Source organism: Trematomus bernacchii, unplaced genomic scaffold (assembly GCF_902827165.1).
Source record: "Trematomus bernacchii unplaced genomic scaffold, fTreBer1.1, whole genome shotgun sequence".
Classification (NCBI taxonomy): Eukaryota; Metazoa; Chordata; class Actinopteri; order Perciformes; family Nototheniidae; genus Trematomus; species Trematomus bernacchii.
In genome coordinates, this window is record NW_022987720.1 from 21888557 (window position 1) to 21911784 (window position 23228).

General features: G+C 40.2%; 3 protein-coding genes across 10 annotated transcripts in view; 1 reads left to right on the forward strand and 2 right to left on the reverse strand.

The window, feature by feature from the left end:
• LOC117492364 (septin-9-like) overlaps positions 1–23228 on the forward strand; it is a 128464-nt gene that overhangs the window by 96047 nt on the left and 9189 nt on the right. For 4 of the 5 annotated variants that reach the window (XM_034142588.1, XM_034142591.1, XM_034142589.1 and 1 more), the window contains one exon: positions 22279–22488. In XM_034142588.1, coding sequence (XP_033998479.1) covers positions 22279–22488 — 210 coding nt within the window. Of the gene's footprint in view, positions 1–11969; positions 12061–22278; positions 22489–23228 lie in introns of those variants that run through there. The other variant, XM_034142593.1, reaches the window with a different exon arrangement.
• LOC117492369 lies at positions 282–2101 on the reverse strand. Its single transcript, XM_034142610.1, has 2 exons — positions 1906–2101; positions 282–1641 (listed from the first exon to the last, which is right to left on the reverse strand). The coding sequence occupies exon 2, from the start codon at positions 1638–1640 to the stop codon at positions 651–653; it is 990 nt and encodes a 329-aa protein (XP_033998501.1). The 5' UTR covers position 1641; positions 1906–2101; the 3' UTR covers positions 282–650.
• Positions 2789–7804, reverse strand: LOC117492365. Of its 4 annotated transcripts, none has more exons than XM_034142597.1 (3): positions 7586–7752; positions 7269–7400; positions 2789–5208 (listed from the first exon to the last, which is right to left on the reverse strand). In XM_034142597.1, exon 3 carries the CDS (start codon positions 5205–5207, stop codon positions 3720–3722), a length of 1488 nt encoding a protein of 495 aa, XP_033998488.1. In that variant the 5' UTR covers position 5208; positions 7269–7400; positions 7586–7752; the 3' UTR covers positions 2789–3719. The 4 variants fall into 4 exon arrangements, with proteins under 4 accessions (XP_033998488.1, XP_033998487.1, XP_033998486.1 ...); XM_034142596.1 differs by having other exon boundaries at positions 7269–7427; XM_034142595.1 differs by having other exon boundaries at positions 7269–7430.

Genomic DNA, 23228 nt, shown 5'->3' on the forward strand with positions numbered 1-23228 from the left:
GTCTCAGGTGCCAGCTGTCAGCTCCTCTGAATCCTTGGGCACTTTACATGTCCACGAAGATTCCCATTTTTTTTTTATATGCCAGTTCAAGATAATTGCATCACAGCCGAGAAGGCCACTGCCAGAGCCACGCCCCTTTTTTTTAGCTTCAGTTCAGCTCTTCAGTCTTTGGGATTGTCTGAAGAACAAAGACACATTAAAATGTCTGTATGATTCTAATCCAGTTTCGTTTAACTAAAAATGAAGACACCGATATCAGTCTGACACAAACTATAGTTTATTCAATCCATTTTACAACACAACACATTTAATGAAATACACCCCTGTTAAATTTTTTTAAGTCAATACATTATTTGTGAAAGCTTTCATAGCACACAGCTTAAGATGTGTGTTTTATTATCACCACAACTTCAATCCCCGCTACTGCAATATCATGCACACAATCATAAGCAACCCTACTTAGACTCATCCCTAACATGTTTGTATTTTATGAATTAACTGTTGACCTGCAATTTAGGGTTGTGTGTGTATATGTATATATATATTGGATTAACACATTATTTGCACTTTATCGTTATCTTAGACTTTTATATTTGCACTCTTCCCACTTTGTATTGCAACTGCTGCACAGCAATTAAAGTTCTAACTTATCATATCTTTCCTTCAGACCAAAAATACATTATGATGCACAATGAAATTAAACATATGCATGCAATACAACAAATGCAGAAAATACAACAGAACGACCTCCGAACGTTGATCCGTGGTTCTGAGATGAAGTTTCTTGTTGTCCTGCTGGCTTCCTGGTCTTCATCGTCGTTGAAATTCACCACAACGTCACCAAAGTTTGGAAAAATTCTAGGAATATAGCTGTTTATCTCATTCCAAGGATCTCTTCTGTTTTCCGGGCGGTTGTTCTGTTGGTTAGAGGAGGGCTTTTCCTGGAAAACAATATACAACAGCAGTCCAAGGCAAGCAAGTTCACCCCATGTGTTTACAATGTCAAAGTCATCAGCGCTGCTTCCAAAGCGGTTTCTGAGATGCATCAGTTGCTGTTGGTTTTGTCCCACTGCAAACTCTCTGATCTGTCTCAGGAGGTTAATAGTGATCCTGTATGTGTGATCTGGATCATAAGGTGTGCCCCGATTTTCATTAGTGTCGTAATGCTGTGTGATAAACACTCTGTCTATCCTCCGGTGCGCTCGCCCTTCTATGTTTGGGTCTCTGACTCGAGCTATGATCCTGTCCCTGTTCTCTCCCACATACTGCCTTCGGGGATGCAATACATAAGGAGGAAGTTGGATCGGTGCTTCTCTATAGAGATTTCCTATAGTGTAGTAGCGGTGTTGATTTCCCCGAGGCAGTGTGTCCAGCAGCCCCTCAAAGTTGCCATAATGGTGTGAGCCATAATCTCCACTGTTTGGGTCAAAGGTCAGCCGTATAATATCGTTGTTGTCGATGTCGATTTTGTTGGCAAACCAGTGGAGCAGCAGAAGACTGTGCTTGGGCACAGATTGGCGAAAGTTGATTTGCTTCAAATCATCGATTGAAGCGAGCTCTTTCTGTACAGCCGACACAGAAGTCAGGGCGAGGAGCAGAGCTACACAGCACCAAGTGACTCCTCCAAACATCTTCATCATCCTGTATAGATATTTCAAAAAGATTCAATTATTTATCCATACTGTAGATTTCGATCCATAATAATTTGATGTTTTGATCAGTAAGGTAGACATATAAACATTGAAATAGTTTTGCTTGTGGTTAGCCAAAGTTAGTCTTTTGAATACAACATTCCCTCCTCATGTTTCAATTAACCTTGTTTCCTTGTTGAGTTGTGATGAAGGGAGAGTAACACAAAGAGGAACATACACAAAAAAAATGTAATCAGGAAATGAAATGGCTCACCTGCGTCAGTCTGCTGTCGTCAAATATTCGATCTCCGTGATTGTGCCAGGTTAGGTGAATCTCTTTTCTCTGTAAAGGAATCTGGCAAAACAAGTGTTGCTGGTGGTTGTAGGAAATGTGATCATACAGATGTTTGGATAATACTTCCTTCTGTATTCTTATAAATAAAAAAATAACTTCCTTTCGGGGCTTTGTTACAAGCCATGTGTCTGTACAAATCAGAATAATGAGCAGGTTTACGAGGGATCAGCCTGTCAGGTCCCTGAGCGTAAGCGTGTCCTTTGGACTGCAGGGTGATAATCTTGAAGTTTTATAATGGGGCCTGGCTTATTATTAGCCAGTATTTACTTGTCACAAATACATTTCAAATTGCATTAAATAAATGTTGCATAATATTCTTTTCATTTTCGAAAGTCAAAGTGACTCTTCCATATTTTCTCTCAACCTATTTTTACTATGACTGTCCTCTTGAATACTTAAGTTGCAATATCTGTGTCACCACTCTTGATCACCACATTTGAGGGATCTATTGCTTAAAAGTGAAGTGAATAGTGGTATGTGATGCAGTTTTCCCTTTTTTTGTAATGCCAATAGTCAGATAAAAATGGTGGTACATTTATTAAGTGTGTTGTTCAGTCTTAATATGATACGTTGATATTTTCATTGTTTACTACTCACAAAATGCCAGTTCAACAACTGGCAAATTATACAACAAAAAATGTATAAGTTGGACCAACACTAGGTGGTTATTTAAAAAAACAACTAGATATCAATTTTGCTAAACTGTATCTGTCTCTTGTGATTATCTGAACAATTAGGAACAGTTAAAGCTGTCCTCATTTTGCAACTCACTTACCATACTTCAGTTTCTTTGAAATAAAATCACTTTCATCAGTCTGGCTGATAAATGATAGTTTAATAAACACAAACACTTTCAAACATTACAGAAAAATCCCTCAATTAAAATACACTCCTGCCTTTCACAGTTCAGGGTTAGTGATTGTTGATTTCATATTTAATCACAAACATGTTTAACCAAGCCTACATCCTACATATAAAAAACAAACAAATACATTCTTAATCTTTGTTAATGTAGTGATATTTAAATATTGCTGTTACTTACAGAACCAGACAACGCTACACCTGCATTGTTGGGTTTAGTCACCTGTGTACAAGCTTCTGTTTAACAATAGCAAAGCAAATTAAGTTGTCTGGGTTTGGTCAGGTTACTATAAATAAGATTGTTTTCTTTTATAGTTTTATTTTGATAGCAAGCTGACCTATAACAACAGAGTATGTTAATTACTAAATGTATACAAAAGTTGACAACAAATTGAAACCATTTTAGTTTTAAGTTCCTGCAACCAATAGCTGGAACCTGCACTTGTAAAACTAAGTGTTGCCCCCTGCCTTATTGTTATGAGGACATCTGGTATGGGAGGGTTGACAGCTGAATAGGCTCACCTGGGCCTTTTTGAATACATGCTGGAGCATGACATTGTTCCATGAATAAAGATAAAGATTTGGCCTTTCATCAAAAGCACGTCATACCAACCCATTATCTCATTCTGTATCTCAACTGTATACATGTTTTACAAAGAGAGACCATAGTACACGATATAATCAAATATATTGAGGCAAAACAAAGCATATAACAAAACAACCCTTTACTGAAGGGTTTTTTAAATCATTGCTTGTTTTAGATAATGCATTTTTTACTCTCCCTAATTAGTTGTAATCTAAATTCCCAATGTATTCGTTTTTTCTCCTAGTCTGTTTTGTTTTTGTTGGTTTTATTACATGTTGTTTTGCCGTTAATGTGTTGGTATTGTCTCACCTTGTAACATCTGAAAAATAAAAAAATATTGAAATGAAAAATAAAAAATAAAAAAATAAAATGCATGTTTAAATAAGAAGTATACAAACAATACAAACATAATGCAGATCACAAAAGCATCGTCATCAGCCTTATTATTTTGTCTGTTTCCTAAAATGTAGTCATTTTGTGGGATGGGTTTGTTCTCTGGTGTATCGTTGTTTTGTGGTTTAGGGTCCTTTTGCTTTAGGCACTTTTTTGGTGTATGATCATTTTGTGGTGTATGGATTATTTGTGGTGTATGGATGCTTTGTGGTGTCTGGATGCTTTGTGGTGTATGGATGATTTGTGGTGTCTGGATTATTTGTGGTGTATGGATGCTTTGTGGTGTATGGATTATTTGTGGTGTCTGGATTATTTGTGGTGTCTGGATTATTTGTGGTGTCTGGATTATTTGTGGTGTATGGATGCTTTGTGGTGTCTGGATGATTTGTGGTGTATGGATGCTTTGTGGTGTATGGATGCTTTGTGGTGTCTGGATGATTTGTGGTGTATGGATTATTTGTGGTGTAGGGATGATTTGTGGTGTATGGATGCTTTGTGGTGTAGGGATTTGTTGTGGTGTATGGATGCTTTGTGGTGTAGGGATGATTTGTGGTGTAGGGATGATTTGTGGTGTATGGATGCTTTGTGGTGTAGGTTTGATTTGTGGTGTATGGATGCTTTCAGCTCTGATGTTGTCTTCTGGTTTGTTGTAGACTTTTGGTCGGTTGTTCTGTTGCTTAGAGGAGTGCTGTTCCTGGATCACAATATACAACAGCAGTCCAAGGCATGCAAGTTCACCCCATGTGCTTACAATGTCCAAATGATCAGCGTTGCTTCCAAAGCGGTTTCTGAGAGGCATCAGTGGCTGATGATTTTCTCCCACAGAAAACTCTCTGATCTGCCTCAGGAGGTTAGTGGTGATGCTGTAGGTATGATCTGGATCATATTCCCCCTGATGTGGAATATGCTGTGTGATATACACTTGGTCTATTATTGGCCAAAGTTGCCGTCCTGAGTTTGGCTCCCTGACACGAATAACGATCCTGTCCATGTTTCTTCCCACATACTCTCCTGGGGGGTCGACAACATAAGGAGGAAGTGGAATGGACGTTTCCTGATGGAGATTTCCAATAGTGTAGTACCTGTATTGATTTCCCCGAGGCAGTGGGTCCAGCAGCTCCTCAAAGTTGCCATAATAATGTGAGCCATAATCTCCACTGTCTGGGTCAAAGGTCAGCTCTATGACATCATCCTCATCAATGTCAATTGTGTTGGCAAACCAGTGGAGCAGCAGAAGACTGTGCTTGGGCACAGATTGGTCAAAGTTGATTTTCTTCAAATCACTGATTGAATCGAGCTCTCTCTGTACAGCTGACACAGAGGTCAGGGCAAGGAGCAGAGCTACACAGCTCCAAGTGACTCTTCCTGATATCTTCACCATCCTGTATAAATATTATTCATTATTCATTCATGCTGAACATTTTCAATACATACATACCTACATTGATGTGTAACTAGAGCTGCATCTGATGATTTTCATGACATGGTCTATTTTATTTATCTTAATTGTTTCTTACACCTGAAGGATAGGATTACTTCTGAAAGTATATCCTTACCAATGGCCACCTGGCTATCCTTCAATTAACATTGAAACAGGTTAACCAGTTAAGCCCCATGCCCCCGGTACCGGGGGCAAAACGCAACATCTTGCAAGAAACAGCGTCTGAGGTAGGGCTGCACGATATTGGAAAAAACTGATATTGTGATATTTTTTTCCCCTGCGATATGAAAAAATACAGGAATTGAAGAAAAGACAGTTTTTTTTTGTCCGCAAACCATCCTTTCTTGAACTTTAATGCTATACAATTGGTATTTTTATAATTATATTTAACCGGATGAAGGATTTTAGTCACGGACGTCTGGATCTTAAGTTATCAGAGCAACAAGCTGAGCTAGCTCGGTTAGCAGCGCCGAACTGCCCTGGAGAAACACATGAAACTACTTTATTCAGTGTTTTTACCTTTAATCACCAGAGGCCTGTACTACGAAGCTGGTTCAACCTAACCTGGATATGTTGGAGTTAGCCGGTTGGCCTAAGCCAAAACATACGCGCTGGCGCTAAGCTGTACTACGACGCCGGTTATCAAGTGGATCGCTCAAGCCAGCCGTGTCCTATCTAGTTAGGTGCGCGTTCACATAAAAGGGGTGGTATTTGGAGCATTCGACCAATCTCAAACATGGACAAGCGTACTGACAGCGCAGCGTCATACTTCCTGAATGAAAAGTGAACTTTAATATTAGTCAAATATGAAGAAGTTAAACTTTAAACATCCATGACTTAAACACTTTATCCAGGATAAAAGCCACATTCCAATAACTTGTATATAGACTCATACTGCACTATTCCACATCATAACTTTATTTCATTTTTATAACTATTATTATTTTTGTATTGCTCTTGCTCTTATTGTTATTATGTTATGTTATTATGTTGCATTGTTGGAGAAGCCTGTGACATAAGATTTTCTACTGCATAATTACTCTGTAGCTATGTCAGATTGACAATAAAGAACCTTGAACCTTGAACCTTGAACATAGCTGCACCTGCAAGGTGAATACAGCTGGTAAAAGAAAAAGTGTTTGAATGCGTACATTAACAGGTTTATGAAATCACTGCTAAGACACGATCTGACTTTAATTACATTTGACTCGAGTGTTTCGTCAACTTAATGTGTTGCTTAAAATAATACTTCTGCATATAGTATGTGACACTGTGAGTGTTGCACGGCCAGATACGGCTCAAGAAGCTGACTCAGATAAGGAAATATATGATACATTATGATGTGATATGATATGAATGATAATGGGACACATCGACGTCTGCACTCACAGTGCCGCGGACTGTACTTAATGTTACTCTGATCCGGTTACTTATGTCGTGGCAGATATTTAAGTAAGCTTTCTTAACGCTAATATTATAATAGTCAGATTGCTCTGAAGATGGGAGGGGATATTCTATTAATTTTCACGGCCTGCAACGGCAGTTTTTCTGTATTTCCTCTATCCTGTAATATGAATTGATCGCTTTAAACTCCGCACACGGAGCTCTGATTGGTCAGCAGGCGGTGCTTTCACTGAGTTGATCTCTTAGCCTGCCACCTAACCTGCTCCGGAGCAGGTTTGCCGCTCAGCATAAGTTACCATGGAAATCTAGCCTGCTAAAAAGAGAACCAGCGTCGTAGGACCGGAAAGCCCGAGATTTCCCTGAATTTAGCCGGCTAAGCGAAAATCCAGCTTCGTAGTACAGGCCTCGGGTCCGTTTGCTTTGGAGATTTGATTGTGATTGGTGTTTTTGTTTTTGCACGGACACTATAATTTACATTTTCTTACCATGTTCAATCTGAATTTACTTTAAAATAAAAAAATTCTATATTGATTCTGACTTTTCTACATCCAACTCACAGGTTTATCATTGCTTTGAGAAAAAAGATGATTAATTTACCCCTTTTAGAAGTGAAGATAAGTCATTTGTTCTGCAAATGTCCTTTTCGAGCCTGAGGCCTGAAAAACAGGCTCGGGGCTTAACAGGTTCAACTTGATAGGAATGATGATGATAACGATGTTATGTTTCTTCCTGCTTATAAAGATGTTGTGTTTCTTCCTGCTTATAAGCGACAACCAAAGTCAGTATTATGGAGAAATCAACAGTCCTTGCTCTTTGCAAAATGTATTTGTAAGTTTATCTAAAGTAATAATGAGGCTTCAGCAGCATGATTTATAAAGTAAAATGTGTATAAGTATACAGTAAGTGCCAAATACCCTCTTCAGTTCAAATAGACAGCATTTCCTTGTTCAGTTGCAGTGAAGGAAAAGTAACACAAAAAGGAAAGATCATTAAGAAAAAAACTTGACTTCAAATCTTCATCAAAAATTCGGAACAGTGACATAGTTAATACTATAAACAACACAAGTAATCACAACAAACAACTCACCTGCTTTAGTCTGCTGCGGTATCAAATCTCTGTTGAGAGAGTGGGTGTGTCTCACCTGCTACAGTAGGATACCGTGTCGCTATAAATACAACTTGAAAAAGGGTTGGCTGGGGTGTGGAAGGAAGGTGATAAAGGATGACTTCCTTTTTATAACTTCATGTTTTATTTTTTCCAATATGAAATATTGGAATGAAGTTTCAGATTTACATTTTTTGTAATATATATATATATATATTAAAAAAATATCTAATGTGATGAATTTTGCCTATTTCGGACTATGCCCAGTAGAGTGATCCAGCAAATAAGGGTTGTGAGATGAAGATGACCTGAAACACATTTTTCACAACTGGATTTGAACCGAGGGTGTGGTGGTTTTAGACCATGTGGTTAGAAGGTCCCAGAGCTTATTTTGTTTTTAAAATGTTATACTGATTTATCAAAAATGTTTCTATTCATAGGGGGTGATATATTCCTTTTTTTTAACAATCTTAGTCAGTCTTCGCAAAATAATTGAAACTTCTTGTGATGCCCCTTTTCAACAGTTGACAAAATATAGTTAATCTAAAACGATGTTTGGACCAAAACTGTATAGACTTATTTTCTAAACTATATGTGACTCTACTCTGATTCTCAGTAGAAGGAGGAATAGTTAAAGCGGTGAAACGATGATGTTCAACTTCCCTGTACAGCTGCCTGCACTTCTGCAACTCCACCTGCAACCAGCAGAAGGTGCTGTCTCACAGGTGGTCGGCCTCACACACCTGGAAGGTATCGAGCCTGGAGGTTGTGTAAACCTTTAGTCCATTAAACATCACTTAAAGGAACATTATGGTAATCAGCTTTTTAGCAGTTGGCATGGCTTTTGAAAATGTTTTGAACCAGAAGTTTATATATTTATATATTTAAAGTGCATTTATATATATTATTTTTTAAGTGGATTTCTGTGAAGCCTCAATACATACATTCAGATGCTAACACACAGACACACACTCAAGCTTATCTTGACATCCTGTATAGAGATGTTTATACTTCCCATGGGAAAGGCAGAAAAAAGAACAAAACGCACACAAAAGAAAGCTTTAGTTTCTCTGTGGTCTCCACCCACATCTTTCACATGGGCAGCACAAGAGCATCATTCAAAGGATGCTGTATACCAATACTCCCCTTGAGTATTTTTTCATATTTTAATCATAAAAGTCATACATTTTGAAAAATAAAAGCATCCCAATTCACTGCAATGCTTATTTAGCAAACCCGCAGGGCACAAGATGGCTTCCTTTTTTATTATATTTTGTATTCTTAATTATGAAACAATGACTTCACTATGCACTCTCTCTGTAGGGTTATTATTACATATAATGCACCCAATGAGTCATTCTTTCTCTATCCATCATGATTCTGTGTCAAGACCTTGTACAGCTGCAAGGAATGCTGTCAGGGGTCAGCCAGGCAGCCTGTCCTCCGCCTGCCAATACATGACACCATCTTGGCTCGGCACAGCCTAAAAACAACAGCCCCCGCCATAGGCTTTCTGTCGCTACATCCCCCGTCTCCTCCAAATCAGTTTTATCTGAGATGGCCATGTCCACAGCAGGGCAACCACTCTAGAATAAAGGTGCAGGCCAAGTCATGTCGGAGCAAACAAATGATGGCTGCCTCACTCTGCATGCATGCAGGGTTCACCCAGGAGTCAGTGACTCTAAGAAGTGAGGAGGGAATAGAAATCTATTTTTTTGTATCAAACAAATGTTATTTTTTAACCTATTAATAACATCTGTGAAGACATGTCAGCTTGCATAGCTTTAGAGTTGTTACAAAGTTAGAAAATCGGGGTATTCACGACACAGATCTGAACTCTCGAGCTCAGTGACTTTGACTCAAGAGTTTGCTGTAAGAAAGAGAAAGGCAAGCGTGAGTTATTGGTGTGCACGGAAGGTGGTAAAGAAGTTGGGCTCCAGAGAGGCGGCGTATCTGAAAAGAGGCACAAAAAAAATAATGTTTAGAGCTCAGAGTTGGCAAGTTATGTTTGCACATGGATGTTCAGGCTTTTCATTGATCTTTTTTAAGCATCAGGGCACCATGGCACCTCCAAATCACAGGTACAGCTTCCATATTATATTTATTGAGTTTGGATGTTAAATGTTTTGAATTGAGGGGCAAAGGCCAATAAGATAATGCTGTTATTTTCCTCTGTAACATAGAAGGTACTTTTGTTTAATCTTTTTCATTTCCTCACACTGTGGCCTGCTTTATCTATGTGAAGATAAGACTAGCACAGTACTTGTATAATATCCTCCTGACAGCATTTTATATCTGCATCATCCACAAGTAGCTTTGCTGTTTGTTGCCAAGAATGGAGCTGAGGTGATTTACAACGGAGTGTAGCAAACCCACTTTAGCAGCATCGGAACATACTGTCATTTTTTATCTACATTTTAGTATCTCCAGTTTAAACACTGGGCTTTTATTGGGGTGATAAAATGGAGTTTCAGAAAGGGGGAGATGAAAAGAGAGAAGGCAAAGACAGAACCGTTTTAGACAGGCTGTAGTTTGGGGAAAATGGACCGGTTCCCACATTGTAAAACTAAGTATAACAAGGGTTTATTTTAACTCCCTATTTGGTAAGAGCTGGTTTTTGTCACACTTACCATCTGTGTTTGTGTGTTGGGTTATGGTATCTTGTGTTTTTTATATATTGCATGTTGAAAAAGTGCAGAATTTCGAAGGCCCATAACAAAGCTTCAGATTGGTTAGATGGAGATGTTATATACTCTGCACTGACTGCAGCTGGCCTTTAACACTGAGGGGCCGGCGTGTGCAGGGAGAACGGTTTGTCTTGGCAGAAAAGACTGCGTTTGTATGTTTGTAATTAAAGAAAACAAATCAATCTTTCTAGCCTGTTGTGCCTGCTTTTTCAGAAACATGACTTCATCTCAAGGAATTCCAGGTGCTGCCCTGTATGTGTGCATATGTACGTGTGTGTGTGCATATGTACGTTTGTGTGTACATCTGTGTGTTCATGTGGCTGTAAGGTTGCACTCAAGCCCCTGCACTGGTGTATAATTACACTTCCTGTGAGACTGGAGACAGCTGTTTGCTCTCCTCTTTAATCACACAAATACATACTCTATAAGAATAGTAATCAGCCAAACTAATTGGTTTGTTCCCAGGTTTTAGAAAGAAGTAAGTGAAGGCTGCCTTTCTCACTGTTGAACCAAAACAATCTGCACATGTGGAGGCACTTTTGAGTTGTAATATCCTTCAACTTTCATTTCTTCTCTTTAGGTTCCCCTATAAACTATGATGATGTAGAAAAAATGTGACTTTATTTGCTGCCGTCTTTTTTAAAGATTATAAATGACTGCATGCTTAAGCATTGCTGGCTTGGCTCTCTACTCTATTTTTATAGTGATAATAAGTTTTTTTTAAATCATGTTCATCAGTGAGATGAAGTGAGAATGTTTTGGCAGGGTTATTGGCTATTGCCAAAACATGTCCGTTTTAGTTGCTGTGGAATTCTGCAATAGCTCAACCTTTTCAGCATTTGTTTCCTTTTTGAGAAATAACAAATGTCTCCATATCCTCTGCTCGCTCTCAGCAGCACCCACAAAAGCCTAAACACAGTTCACTGAAGGAAAGTAATGCATTTGGAATGTGAAACTAACATATTGCTGCTATAGGTGCTTTACGAGATGTCTAGCACCAAAATGTTTTGTAGTTTCATGAAAACTAAAAGCATAGTTGATCAGAGCACCTCCAAATGAATGACCAAGGGAATCCCAGTTTGATGTGACGTGTCTCAGGTCCGTGTGAGAGGAATGAATGGGATGTGGTGAATGCAGAGCCTGAGGAGCAGATGAGAGGGTCAGGTCAGATAATTAGGGTTGTAAATGATTCCCAAAGTTTAGGACGGGGACATTCAGCTGGCCCAAAGGCTTGTTCAACATCAGTGAGTGTAGATGTATGCACACACAGATCTGCCTTAGTCTCTATCAAGTAATGCCATAACCTCTCTGTTAAGCTCATTTAGTTAGTTTACCATTACAAAATGTTTAAATATGCTACTTTCTCATAGTAAAAGATCACTTTTTTTGGTGCATAAAGGTTGGGGGGTTTTTTTGCTTGTAAGAGGGTGGGTTTCAAGAAGGAAGTGGGCATGTCTTGTGGCCTTTCATGCTGAGTCACATGACAGGCCTGTGTGGGAGGGGCAGGCGGGGAGCTTCCACAGCCACAGCAGCGCTAGGCCTCTCACTGGAGTGCTGCACTTTGGCAGGGGACACACTAGCACATAGTTCACACACGGTGAGTGTTTTTCATACAGTCGGGTATGTGTGCGCATGGTTGTGTATGAGTGCGTTTGTAAGAAAGCAATCCCAAGTAGAGGGAGTACATGTTGTTTCCTTTATTTTTTCTATGTTGCTCCTCTTCCCTGTAAAAAGAGATTTGATCATCTGTTGTTTTCACATTCTTGACTTGATGGATATCTCTGCATGCCTTCCACGCGTACCTCGGGAACACAGCTGTTTATATGGGTCTTAAAGTGACTTGTTTTTAGTAGCTCAGTGTCAGGATTTATATGCAAATTGCTGTGTTGGCTGCACTGTGAAAAAACCCTTTGGTTTCAGGTATAGCAGTGAGTGTTTCAGTTGTTGCACTCAGGATTAGCATGTTTTGCATTTACATGTGTGCATGTGCATGTTGGTAATTACTTTTGTTGAAGTTTTGCATTCCCTATGTCTTTCATCTCCTATATATTGTGTACGTCTGCTCTCTGGCAAGCTTTGTGTTCAGCTAGGCTACATATGTGTATATATGCAGAGGGATGTTCCATCATGTTGTAGCCCCTACTGTATAAGTTCACTTCTCTTTCTTCCCTCCTTACATTGTCCATACACTGCACACTGCTTTGTGACAGTGATCCATTACCAGATCATGTAGCAAGCACTCAGACGTTTGTGTTAGCTCCACACATGTGGTTAGCAGGCTCCTTAGAGTATAAAAGGTAATCATTTAGTTTAACTATTGCTTTGGAAAGTACAGTGAAAGATTATGTTGGCTAATGATAATTGGTTGAACAAAGTCTTTTTCCCTTTCAAGCAGGAAAGACTTAGTATCAAATTTTGACCAAAATCAAAGCATGTTCTCTTTATTTTTTAGCTTTTTGTTCATCCCATACATCTTCAATTTCACTTTTAAGTACATTTTCATAATGTCTTGTTTTTTTTAATGAGTCTTTCTGCCAGTGTTCAAGTGAGAAAGTAACTGTCTGAGCTCTTGGCCGACTGGCAGCCTTTGGAACAAAGCTGAATCTCTGCATTGTGTCATCCAGGCTTTGTTGTCTGGTGTTGACCTGAGGAATACAAGGCCCTGCTCTCTGATAATATCAAACAGATGGAAAACAGCAACCACCCTTCACCTTTTCAGAGAGTCCCCCGCCTCGGTTTTGCCTCACAAGCATGCAGGCACACTCACTCTGACACACACAGCTGTTGAAAGGAGCTCTGTTGTGGCCCCTGTGCATTGCCAGACGAGAACAGACAGTGTCCTTTCACCAGTGTTTGATGGGACGCTGAAAAGGTCATCGGTACCTTCTGTATCCTGAATGTCTGTGTCTGTTGCAAGTCTGCCAATAAGCCAGTGCAGAAAGATTATGTGTCCGTTGTGGAATTCATCATCATAACTTTGAAATTCAAAATATTTCATGACTGTAACCTGATCGCTGTAATTTAAAATTGATAAGGTTTTGTCTCTGCAGTTCGACGTGCTGCACATTCCCGAATAGCACGTTTTTTTTAGTTCATGGATGTGCATGGACAGATGCATTTTGTAGTAATTATAACAAAGGGTTGTAAAATGTGAGTCATAAAAAGTTGTTTTGCTTTACACTTTCACTCAACGTTTAGAAATCATAATATTTACTGCCCCATATTTGTCACAAATATACTGTGTAAAAAAAGGTAATACATCAACAACAGTCCTTTACCATTTTAGGTATAGAACTTAATCCCTAAATGAAGTGGGTACAACAAAATGTCAAAAATGATGTTTTGGATCTTTAAAAATAAAGGTTGTCCTGGGGATTGTTATGCTGTATGGAGAGTTGGTAGTACATCTTATTAAGCTGGTGAAGCTCAGGCATTGTTTACTTTTCTGGTTCTTTAATGGTTTTTAAAGTGCCGATAGAAAGTTGGACGGGTGTTGGTACAGATTCACACAAGTGCACCTTTTTTAAGTCGACCAGGAGCTAAAGATACACAGCTTTCATTACATCATGTATTAGAGCATACTCAATATTCTAATACTGATTTGAGCAACAGCCATAGACCTTTTTTAAATTACTACGAGTTGTCTCATGGATGACTACTTACCTGCCACAAGTTCTGCAGACGGCTCACCTCTGTGTGATATGACATGTCAAAATATTTCTACAGGAATAGTGCCTGACAAACGACTGCATGTTAAAATCTTGTTTTTTGAGTTTGACGTCTGACTGTTGATGTGTGGTTAGGTAGGTTGGTTAGTTGTGAGGACGGAGGTCAGATTCCTGAGCCCCCTGGTCCTGTAGACCAACACTTGCTGTCAGCCGACCATTTCACTGATACACTCTGACCTGCCACTTAGATAAAGAACTGCACTAGATAGCTACCACAGCCGGGCTAATGCCTTAATAACTCCTGTCGGTGAGGGGCTAGCACACAATTGCTAGCTAACTTATTATGCCCCTCTTTGCAAATAGCCTCAGAACATTAACAACTTCCTGATTCAGTGAGGGGTTGTGTACACACACTTATGGGTTAATGTTTAGCACTTGCTTTAGGCTAGAGTATTGTTTTCTTAGGCCTACAATTCAGTCAATGCAGGAATGTAGTGTTGTGGTGGAATGTATTTTCTTAATCATAGATTTTGTATTAGAAATGAAAGAAATTAGCCCTGGATATTGGAGGTGGTTGATCTGGTTAAGTGCTATTGTTTTGTATATTATTTATGGATTACACTTTGCCTACTTTTGTAATTGGAGGATGATTTTCTGGTGAGCTGCTTGGTGTCTGAGGCAGTTAAAGAGCCTAGAAAGACAACAGCTCTGTTGTGCACCACCGCAGTTTGGAGACTGAACACATTCCTCTGACAGTCTAGACAAACCTGTGGGCTTCTACTGTCATTACCGTAATTTGCAAACAGTTCTTAAGCGTCTGAAAGTTAGCTGCTGAAGCTACTTGCAGGGGCATAGATAAATCCCAGTTGTATAAAAGACTTGATCAAGTAGCGTTCGTTTGTAGCTGAAGGTAGGGGACACGTAGTTATCATACATGCCATGATTCATGCATACAGAGGACAGTTAGTGTAAGAAGGACATGCATAACACTGGTAATTAAAAGAAGAGAGCATTATAAGTGACACACAGACGGCTGCACTCATTGTTCTGTCCAGTCAGGTGACACGATGAGCGAGTCGGACCCTGCAGGGGTCAAAGGGCACATTTCTCCAGAGAGCTCAACGATGAGGACTCTGGGAACTGGGCCTTCCTGCACAAACACTGTGACTTTAATAACACAACAGACCATGTTTGCACTGCCACCACCCCAATTTCCCCCTTTTTATTAAGGGATTCACTGTCAGGGGGTGGGAAACTGTGTCTGGTTGCATGTGTGCGTGTTTATATCCCTCCCCTGGGCCTGCCCTAAATCCATGTGGTCTGGGGTATCTAATTGATTCTGTGCTGCAGGGCTGTTGGAGCTCTAGTTTACAGTAATTTCATGGCCGAACACACTTTATTCTCTTCTCAGTTTGAACCATATCTTCCTCTTAGAGGAAATCAACCATTAAAATGATCAATTTAGTAGATTAGTCCACCAGTTTGTGTTTGACATGGAGCTCTAGATAAGAAGTTGAAATGAAATGTGTTGCCTCCCTACATTGAGAGATGTGAAATAATAATATAGTTTTAAGAATGAAGTGAGTAAATCAGTCTCCTGGATATGAACCCTTCTCTGCCAAAGTTTCCAGTCTTTTTCTTTCTCTGGATTCCTCTCGTGATTCGAGTCAGTTTGTACACAGGGTCAAACCACTGGTTTGTCATAAAGAGACTAACCTCAGCGCCACTCTTTTTCGACCTAAACTGGGAACATGACCTCTGACCTCCTCGCCACGCTGTCAAGATCAACACCCCGGACAGCTGAGGCATGGCGCGGTGGTTTTGACCACATCTCCACTAAACATAGACAACACAGTTGCAGTGCTCTTCATAGTTCTTCTTTTCTTTGAAAAGGCAACAAGCAGGGACGAGTTAAACTGGTTTCAACTGTATTTACATCCCTGTTTGATGTGTGTGTAGTTAGTGAGGAATTACCCAAAAGTGGATTGAATCACAAAGTATTCTGCACATTGTTTCCTCCCCTCCTCCTCCTCCATTCCACACTCCTTCCTCTGTCCTTTTTTCCTGACCTCGTTTTTTGTTAACCTCCCCCTACTCAGTAATACATTTCCTATTTGATTCTCCTCTTTATCTAATGCTTATCCCCAAACTCGTGCCTTAACCAAACCTTTCTACATGCTTTGACCCTCCCCCTCCCCCTTTTGTCTCCCTTTTCTTCTCTCCAAAATGCTTTTGTTGTAAAGAAAAATGCCTGCCATATTTACAAAAAAGAGAAATCTGATACTGCTGCAAGCAAGAACAGAAAATCCTTTAGTGCCTGTAATTGAAAACAGAATCACAGCAAACCCAGTAAGTCATACTCTGCAGTCCAACTCCTGCAATTAATGTTGACTCAATCGAAACACATTGTCAATGCTGTCAATAACTGATACAGAATACAGGAGAGCTGAGGGATTATTAACTCTTAAATCAGTGATGTATGGTGGACATGTGAGGTGATTTACAGCCCAAAAAACGCAGTTTAACATCTTAAATATTTCTCTGCAACATGAAAAAAGTGAAATTTAATATGCAACAATCAAGTTCTTCAGGCATTTGATGTTCTGAAATCAATACTCTAAACTGTTATTTACTCAACTCTACAGAAACGCATGGATCAGGGTTGCATGGATGTGGCTTGACAAGGGATGGCAACACAAACAAACAAGCAACATTTGCATCAAAATGTGATGACAGTGTTGGGGTTAGGATGTGAATAGAAATACATTAACATTCCCCTTCCAAGTCTACTTCAAGCCAGTAAGAAGATCACAAAGAAAACACAAAATACAGAACATTGCTCAAACAAGTTGCCACAATTGTTGACAGACAAAGTCAACTTTATTTTAAATACCTCTATCTCACAATTCTGTTTGTCACCATCCCAGCACTTTAGTGTTCATGTAAAACTCTTTCGCTCAAAGTAAGTATTTCAATACGATTTCAAGGCCCTACAACCAAATTAATAACTGTTGTCATTTTATTGATAAAGTTATAGTCACTGAACACTGCTTTTAAGCTACTTTTTTTTTGTTGGAAGAGGTTAAGAGTTGGGATTTGGTTTTATAGAATTGTATTACTATTAGTCCTTTTGAATCCCTGTTGTTCTGTAGGTAGTTTCTTTGGTGGGACATGAAGGTAAGTTAAACTGTCAATATTTAGTCCCTGCTCTGTGACTTTTAGTAACCCAATCCTGACTCTCAAAGGTTTTGCTACAGTGAAAACTCACTCCCCTCACTAATTCTCTTATGGCGCAGTTCCACTACAGCGCGGAGCTCGCTTTAAGCGTGCCGTGTCGTGCCGAGCCCGTTTTTGGTTGCGCTTCCACTAGGCCTAGTTCCGGCCCGGCCCGGCCCGGGGCCACTTTTTCACGTCTTTTCTGGCCCGAGAAAATTGTGGTTCTATCGAGGCCAACAAACAGGGCTGAGTCGGGCTGAGTATGCTAAACTAGAGAGAGGAGCGCTGGCAAGGGGCTACAACTACAACAAGATGGACATATTTGACCGTGATTTAATTGTAATACACGTTTCAAAATGATGCCGAAGTAACAACATACTGATACCGGTTAGTAAAAACCATGAATTAATGCTTTGTCAAGTCTGCAGACAGACGGCAGGCGAAAAACCTTTTAAAATGCGTGTTTTTCTAGATGGAGATTGGCTAAGCTAACGCAGTATATGCTCCGACCGTCCACACTCACAACAACGGCCTATACAGACATAAATAAAGCAGCGACTGTATTCACCATGACACAGGCAGTCTGTGGTGTGTACTTGTTTAACTTTTGTCGAGTTTCTGAACATATATAAGGAGCTCTGAGTGCTAACAGCTAACGGCTGTGTTGTGTTTCTGGAGTTCTCTGAAGATGACGTCACGGCTCCGCCTACACTGCGTTACTATAGTAACTACCCCAGTTCCTAAACTGTAATGGAAGCGCAGCATGAAGTGAGTCGGCCCTGTTAAGGCCAAGCCGTACCGAGCCGTACCGAGCGTGGCCGAGGCCGACCGTGTAGTGGAACTGCGCCATTAGTCAACTTCTCACATCAGTTGACCTGAGAAAGTCTATCAATAAGTCTATCTACCTATTCAGATACCTGACATTCCTACAGTATGTGGTGTGTTCTTATCCCCATTTGACCTAGCACTCATTTTGACTGTGCTGAATAAGGTCAGGGTAATGTCCAGCAGCTGGTTAGCCGCTAGGGCCAGACCTTTTTTTCATGTTGTCAAATGTCTTGAGTGTTGGAGGGTCATGCTTCAACCCGCTGTCTCCTGACACCTGTGTTCCCTGGCTAAGCACCATTGTAGCACTTTGGCTGGACTTTGTGCTGAAGCTGCCAGTGTGAATGCCTCTGAGTGATAAATGGTCAGTTTATCCAGATGTTTTACAGTAGGCTACTCCCAAGTCCTTCACCAGCCTGGTTTTACTCTCACTCAAAACAAAGGTATTGACGCAGTACGCTTCTCACTGTAGTTTACTGAAATCGAGGACACAGGACTGAAAAGGTTTACGGCCTGTAGTGAAAATGATGGATTTGCATTGTTTGGTAGAGCTGGGTTTCCCACAGTAATGCTCCCGCACTCTGTGTTCTTCAGTGTGTGTTGTCTGTTTGCCAAGTCTTTTACGGTGTTTGACTCTACTTTGACTTGGGCAAATGGGCGGTTTGCACTGAAGGACGTTAACGATGCTCTGAAGAGTCTTGCTGCTTCTGTCCGGGAAACCAGCTAGTTAGGATTCAGGATACGCAGACATCTCTATTCTTTTCACTCTGTCTTGGGTGGCTTTCGCTATTTCCATTCTCACTAGGAGAACAGTGTGTGTTTACGGTTTGTTAAAGGGAACATACACTGTTAACTCAATAGATGTGGGTGGTAATGTTCCCTGAACCCTTTTGAAACAAGGAAATGACACTTATTTCAGGACAAGACCTTAGTTTTAAAAACAGGTACTGTGACATAAAGCATTCAAAGCTAGACATACTGCCAATAATAGGGGCCAGATTACAGCGCCAAAAATACTTAGCCATGTGTAACGGAGTTAAAAATGTGTATAAATAATTATTAGTTTATAAATTACGATTTACAATAGGTTGTGAATTTTATTTTTATGAGATGTTTCCTTTTAATATTTTTGAGTAATGTTTCTAGTGGGAACACTTTCCCGTTGCACATCATTTTCTACTTCCGGTATGTAACTTCCGCCCTCCCACAGTGACGTGTGGGTGAGTTGCGCTTGAAACTGTGTTGCAATGTATTATAATTTTGTATTTTAAATGTGCTATTTAAGTTAATGACAGTGATTTATATATTATTTAGTAACACTGTGGGTACACTATTAATACGTTTTTGTTAAGTTTTAACCGTAGGAAATAGCACTTTAAGTGATATTATCACCATAGTTTTAGCGCGATTTAGACGCGACCCCGCCATTTTGTTTGTTACCATGGCAACACTTTTTCTGAGTTTCCTGTCTTCTGTTTTTGTAGAGATGTGACATGCAACGCGGATGTAAAGAGAATGTTGTGTTCATTGGCATTGGGATATTTTTTTTGTAAATCCTCTGGAGCAGAGAGAGGAGCTGTGGATTATTGTTATTGATTAATGCATCAGTGTTTCTTAGGGTCAAAAACACTAAACTCACAACTTTAAAAAAACAATATATATATTTATTTATTAAATAAACTAAACGCTTTCATTTTAACACCTTGAATTTCAGGGGGGGCGCGGGGCTCCGTTGGAAAAAACTGGAACAACTTAATGTTGCACCTTCTTCAGCTCTTAAGATGTGTTCTTGCCTATTCAGTTCGTTCAGAGTATCTATCATTATTCAAAAGAAGAAAGACCAGGTTAATTTTGTTCTAGTGTTTTGCAGCTGTAGTCGCTGTTGGGGGATATTTGAGTACACACTGAGGCTGATTTATCTCAAGTGTCTTTAAACTCCATTCGTTTTATGTCCATTCTCTTTGATGCTGGCATCCTGCCTCAGGTGAGGCTCTCTTGTCGCAGCATTGCCCGTCAAGGTGTGCTAGCCCCTGGCCATCAGCTCTGTTTACAGCACAGAGCTGTCAGAGAGCAGAGAGAGAGAGAGCAACAGTGATGAGGGAAGGATGAAAAGAAACAGTTTGTGCGACGTAGAGATAAAGGTAATAAAAGAGGTGACTTCATCGGAGTTTAGTAAAGGGAGAAATAGGATAAAAGCCAGATGAACAGTGGGAGGGAGGAAGAAGGCGAAGTTTTAAAAACAGGGGAGTCACACAGGAGAGACAATAGAAAACTAAGAGATGGCTTAGAGAGGGAAACTGATGACAGATGAGACAGGACAGTATCAGTGTGTGGAGGGAGGATAAGGGGGAGAGAGAAAAGACCAGAGCAGAGGTACGGGAATGTGGGGGGGTGGAGAGCAGTAAGTCGCAGTAAGTTGCTGACTGACTGCTGGAACAGGATGGGGAAGTGGTGAGGGAGGCCTGGAGAGCTGCTTCCATAGGTGGGTCTCCATGACACATTAACACACACACACACACAATGGAGCACATTATAAAAAGTAAGACTCGATGTTGAGCATGAACTCGGGTTGAGTTTCCACAGCGGTGTTATTCTTGACTGGATTTCTTCCATTAATCAAGGCAGTGCCAGTTTGAAGTGTGTGGATTTTCTTCTCGTCACTCCCTGTTGATTTTAATTCCCCGAGCGGTACGAGCGAACCAGCTCGTGTTCTGGACTTCTTCTCCTTGTGGCAGGCCAAGTGTTGTGGAGGAAAATCTGTGCCTGAGCTGGAACCCACTAGCTGTCTCATACTTGGCTGACGGTCCGTGTGTGTGTGTGTATGTATGGGTCTTCATGTTTTCACGGGCTTGTACATGTGTGCAGGTCAGCTATTTGATCAAAAACAGGCAAGATTATGTGTGTACGAGGTCCACTGTGTTTTTAAAGCCCAAACTCAAGCATGAACTCTGGTGTGTGTGTGACTGTGACCCAGGCTAACTGGCTGAGCGGATCAGGTTTCAGCCTCAGCGGTCTCCCTCTTTTCCACTCTCACATGAACAGGACAGTAACGCTGCACTGTGCAGAGCGAGGATAAGGGAGGCCTTGTGAGGGGGAGCAGCTGCATGAACTACTGTACAATGCAGACACAAACATACACACTGTAAATTCTTCACCTTCGCTGACTTTACACATTGTTAAGCAGAGTTTCAGCCACTTTCCGCATGCACTTTGAGTTTTAAAAAACCTTTGTGGAAATAAGACATGTTGAATATTCATCTTACAATTGGACTCACGTCTGAAGGCATTCCACAGGAGGACATTAAGATAATTATATCAAAACAAGCTGCAGAAATGATGTCCTGCCAAGTGCAAAGTACTTTAATTCTGCAGAGTATATTTTCTTATAGTTTTAATTGTTGATTCAAAAGCCTGTGTTTGATTGAGATCATCCATCTGCTCTGTTTGAATGTCACGGGGTGTGTGTTGTTGGATATTTCTGGTTAGTTTTAGCTTGCTTAGCCACTTCGCTCTCTTCAACTCAATCCTCCATCAGGTGCATCCAAAGCACCGATAAGGAGGAAGGTTTTTGTGTGTTGTGTTTTTCAAAAATCAAGAAATTACTGATAATGGAAGGAAAAGTTCAACATTTTAGGAATTACACCTTTGGGAAATCACAATAATTCCTGATGATGTTGATAGGTTTTCAATGTACTGAGTTTCAAAAAGTGTCCGACTCCTAAATACATTTTCTTTTGTGTCTAACTCTTTTTTGAATGTTTTTTTAAATGTATCGGGGGAAAAAACACATACAATTCCAAATGTCAACGTTATTTAAAAGTTACATTTAAGATATCAATTGTGATTTACTAAGAAAAAGAGATTAGCCAAAGTTGTCTTGCCACTTATTACCCCCGCAAAACATACACACACTCACACAATTCTGAAATAAAACCTACTTTTCTGACTTAACTGCATCCTTTTTGGTCTCTTAAAAGCAAGACAAATACCTATCTAAAGTGTCTCTAAAATATTACTGTGAACACGAAGGAACGACCTTCATCCCCTCGCATCACACCTCATCTCATTACCTTCTCTCTCTCTCTCTCTCTCTCTCCTTCCATCAGGGCCTGAGGTGATTCCCAGCTACAGCAGCAGTGCCATGTCTGAGGTGGTGATGCCTGATGCCATAGTGTCCCCAGCAGTGGGAGTCCCGTACGTGGAGAATCCCGGGGACCCCGTGGGGGACTTCAGCTACGTAGGCATTGATGCCATTCTGGAGCAGATGAGGAGGAAGGCCATGAAGCAGGGCTTTGAGCTCAACATTATGGTTGTGGGTAAGTAGCGCATGTGTACACTAGCTAATGTTTCATTCATACTGTCCAGATTTGCATGGGTGTGTCAGGTGCCTCACAGCAAGAACGTTCTACATACTTAGACAGGATATCGAATCATGAAGATAACTTTCTCTCATTCTTTGAGCCTTTTCGTCAAGTGCAGACTGCAAAGCTATTTTACATTTAGGACCAACCTGTTACACTTACACTTAAATGTCTGGGGTAAAATATTTTCAGTCAGCTCTTAAAGAATATGTCGTTATTCTGGTATGATGCACTTTTCTCTCTAATCTTTGTCAGAAAATAGAGGCCTCAAACTTATTTTAATAAGCTGCCACACACAGTTGGACTTAAACTGTATTTCCCACTGAGGCATCTTCACTATCTTCAGACAACTTTTTAAAAACATGAGCTAATTACACACACACCTAACAGTAAACAGGCCACCATAAAACTCACACCACCTCCGTGCTGTATGTCTCCTCTGAATGATGTAGCGCCGGTTTGTCTTGTGTTTCATCTTCAAATAAAACGGCTTGTTTGAGAAGCAGCCTCAGGGTTGAGTCTAAGTTATGTAAAGTTGTGGAGGCAATGGTGAGCAAAGCTTGCTTTCCCTGTTCAGTTATTTACACCACCTTGAAAAATGGAGCAATGCAAGAAGACATCAGGCTTTTTAAAGTCAAGAATTGGGTTTTCTTTATTGAGTTCTGAAATTAGCTATAATGAGTGCTGACCTTTTT

Coding starts and splice junctions, on each gene's coding strand:
- LOC117492369 (XM_034142610.1), bottom strand. CDS start 1,640: ATGATGAAGATGTTTGGAGGAGTCACTTGGTGCTGTGTAGCTCTGCTC.
- LOC117492365 (XM_034142594.1), bottom strand. CDS start 5,207: ATGGTGAAGATATCAGGAAGAGTCACTTGGAGCTGTGTAGCTCTGCTC.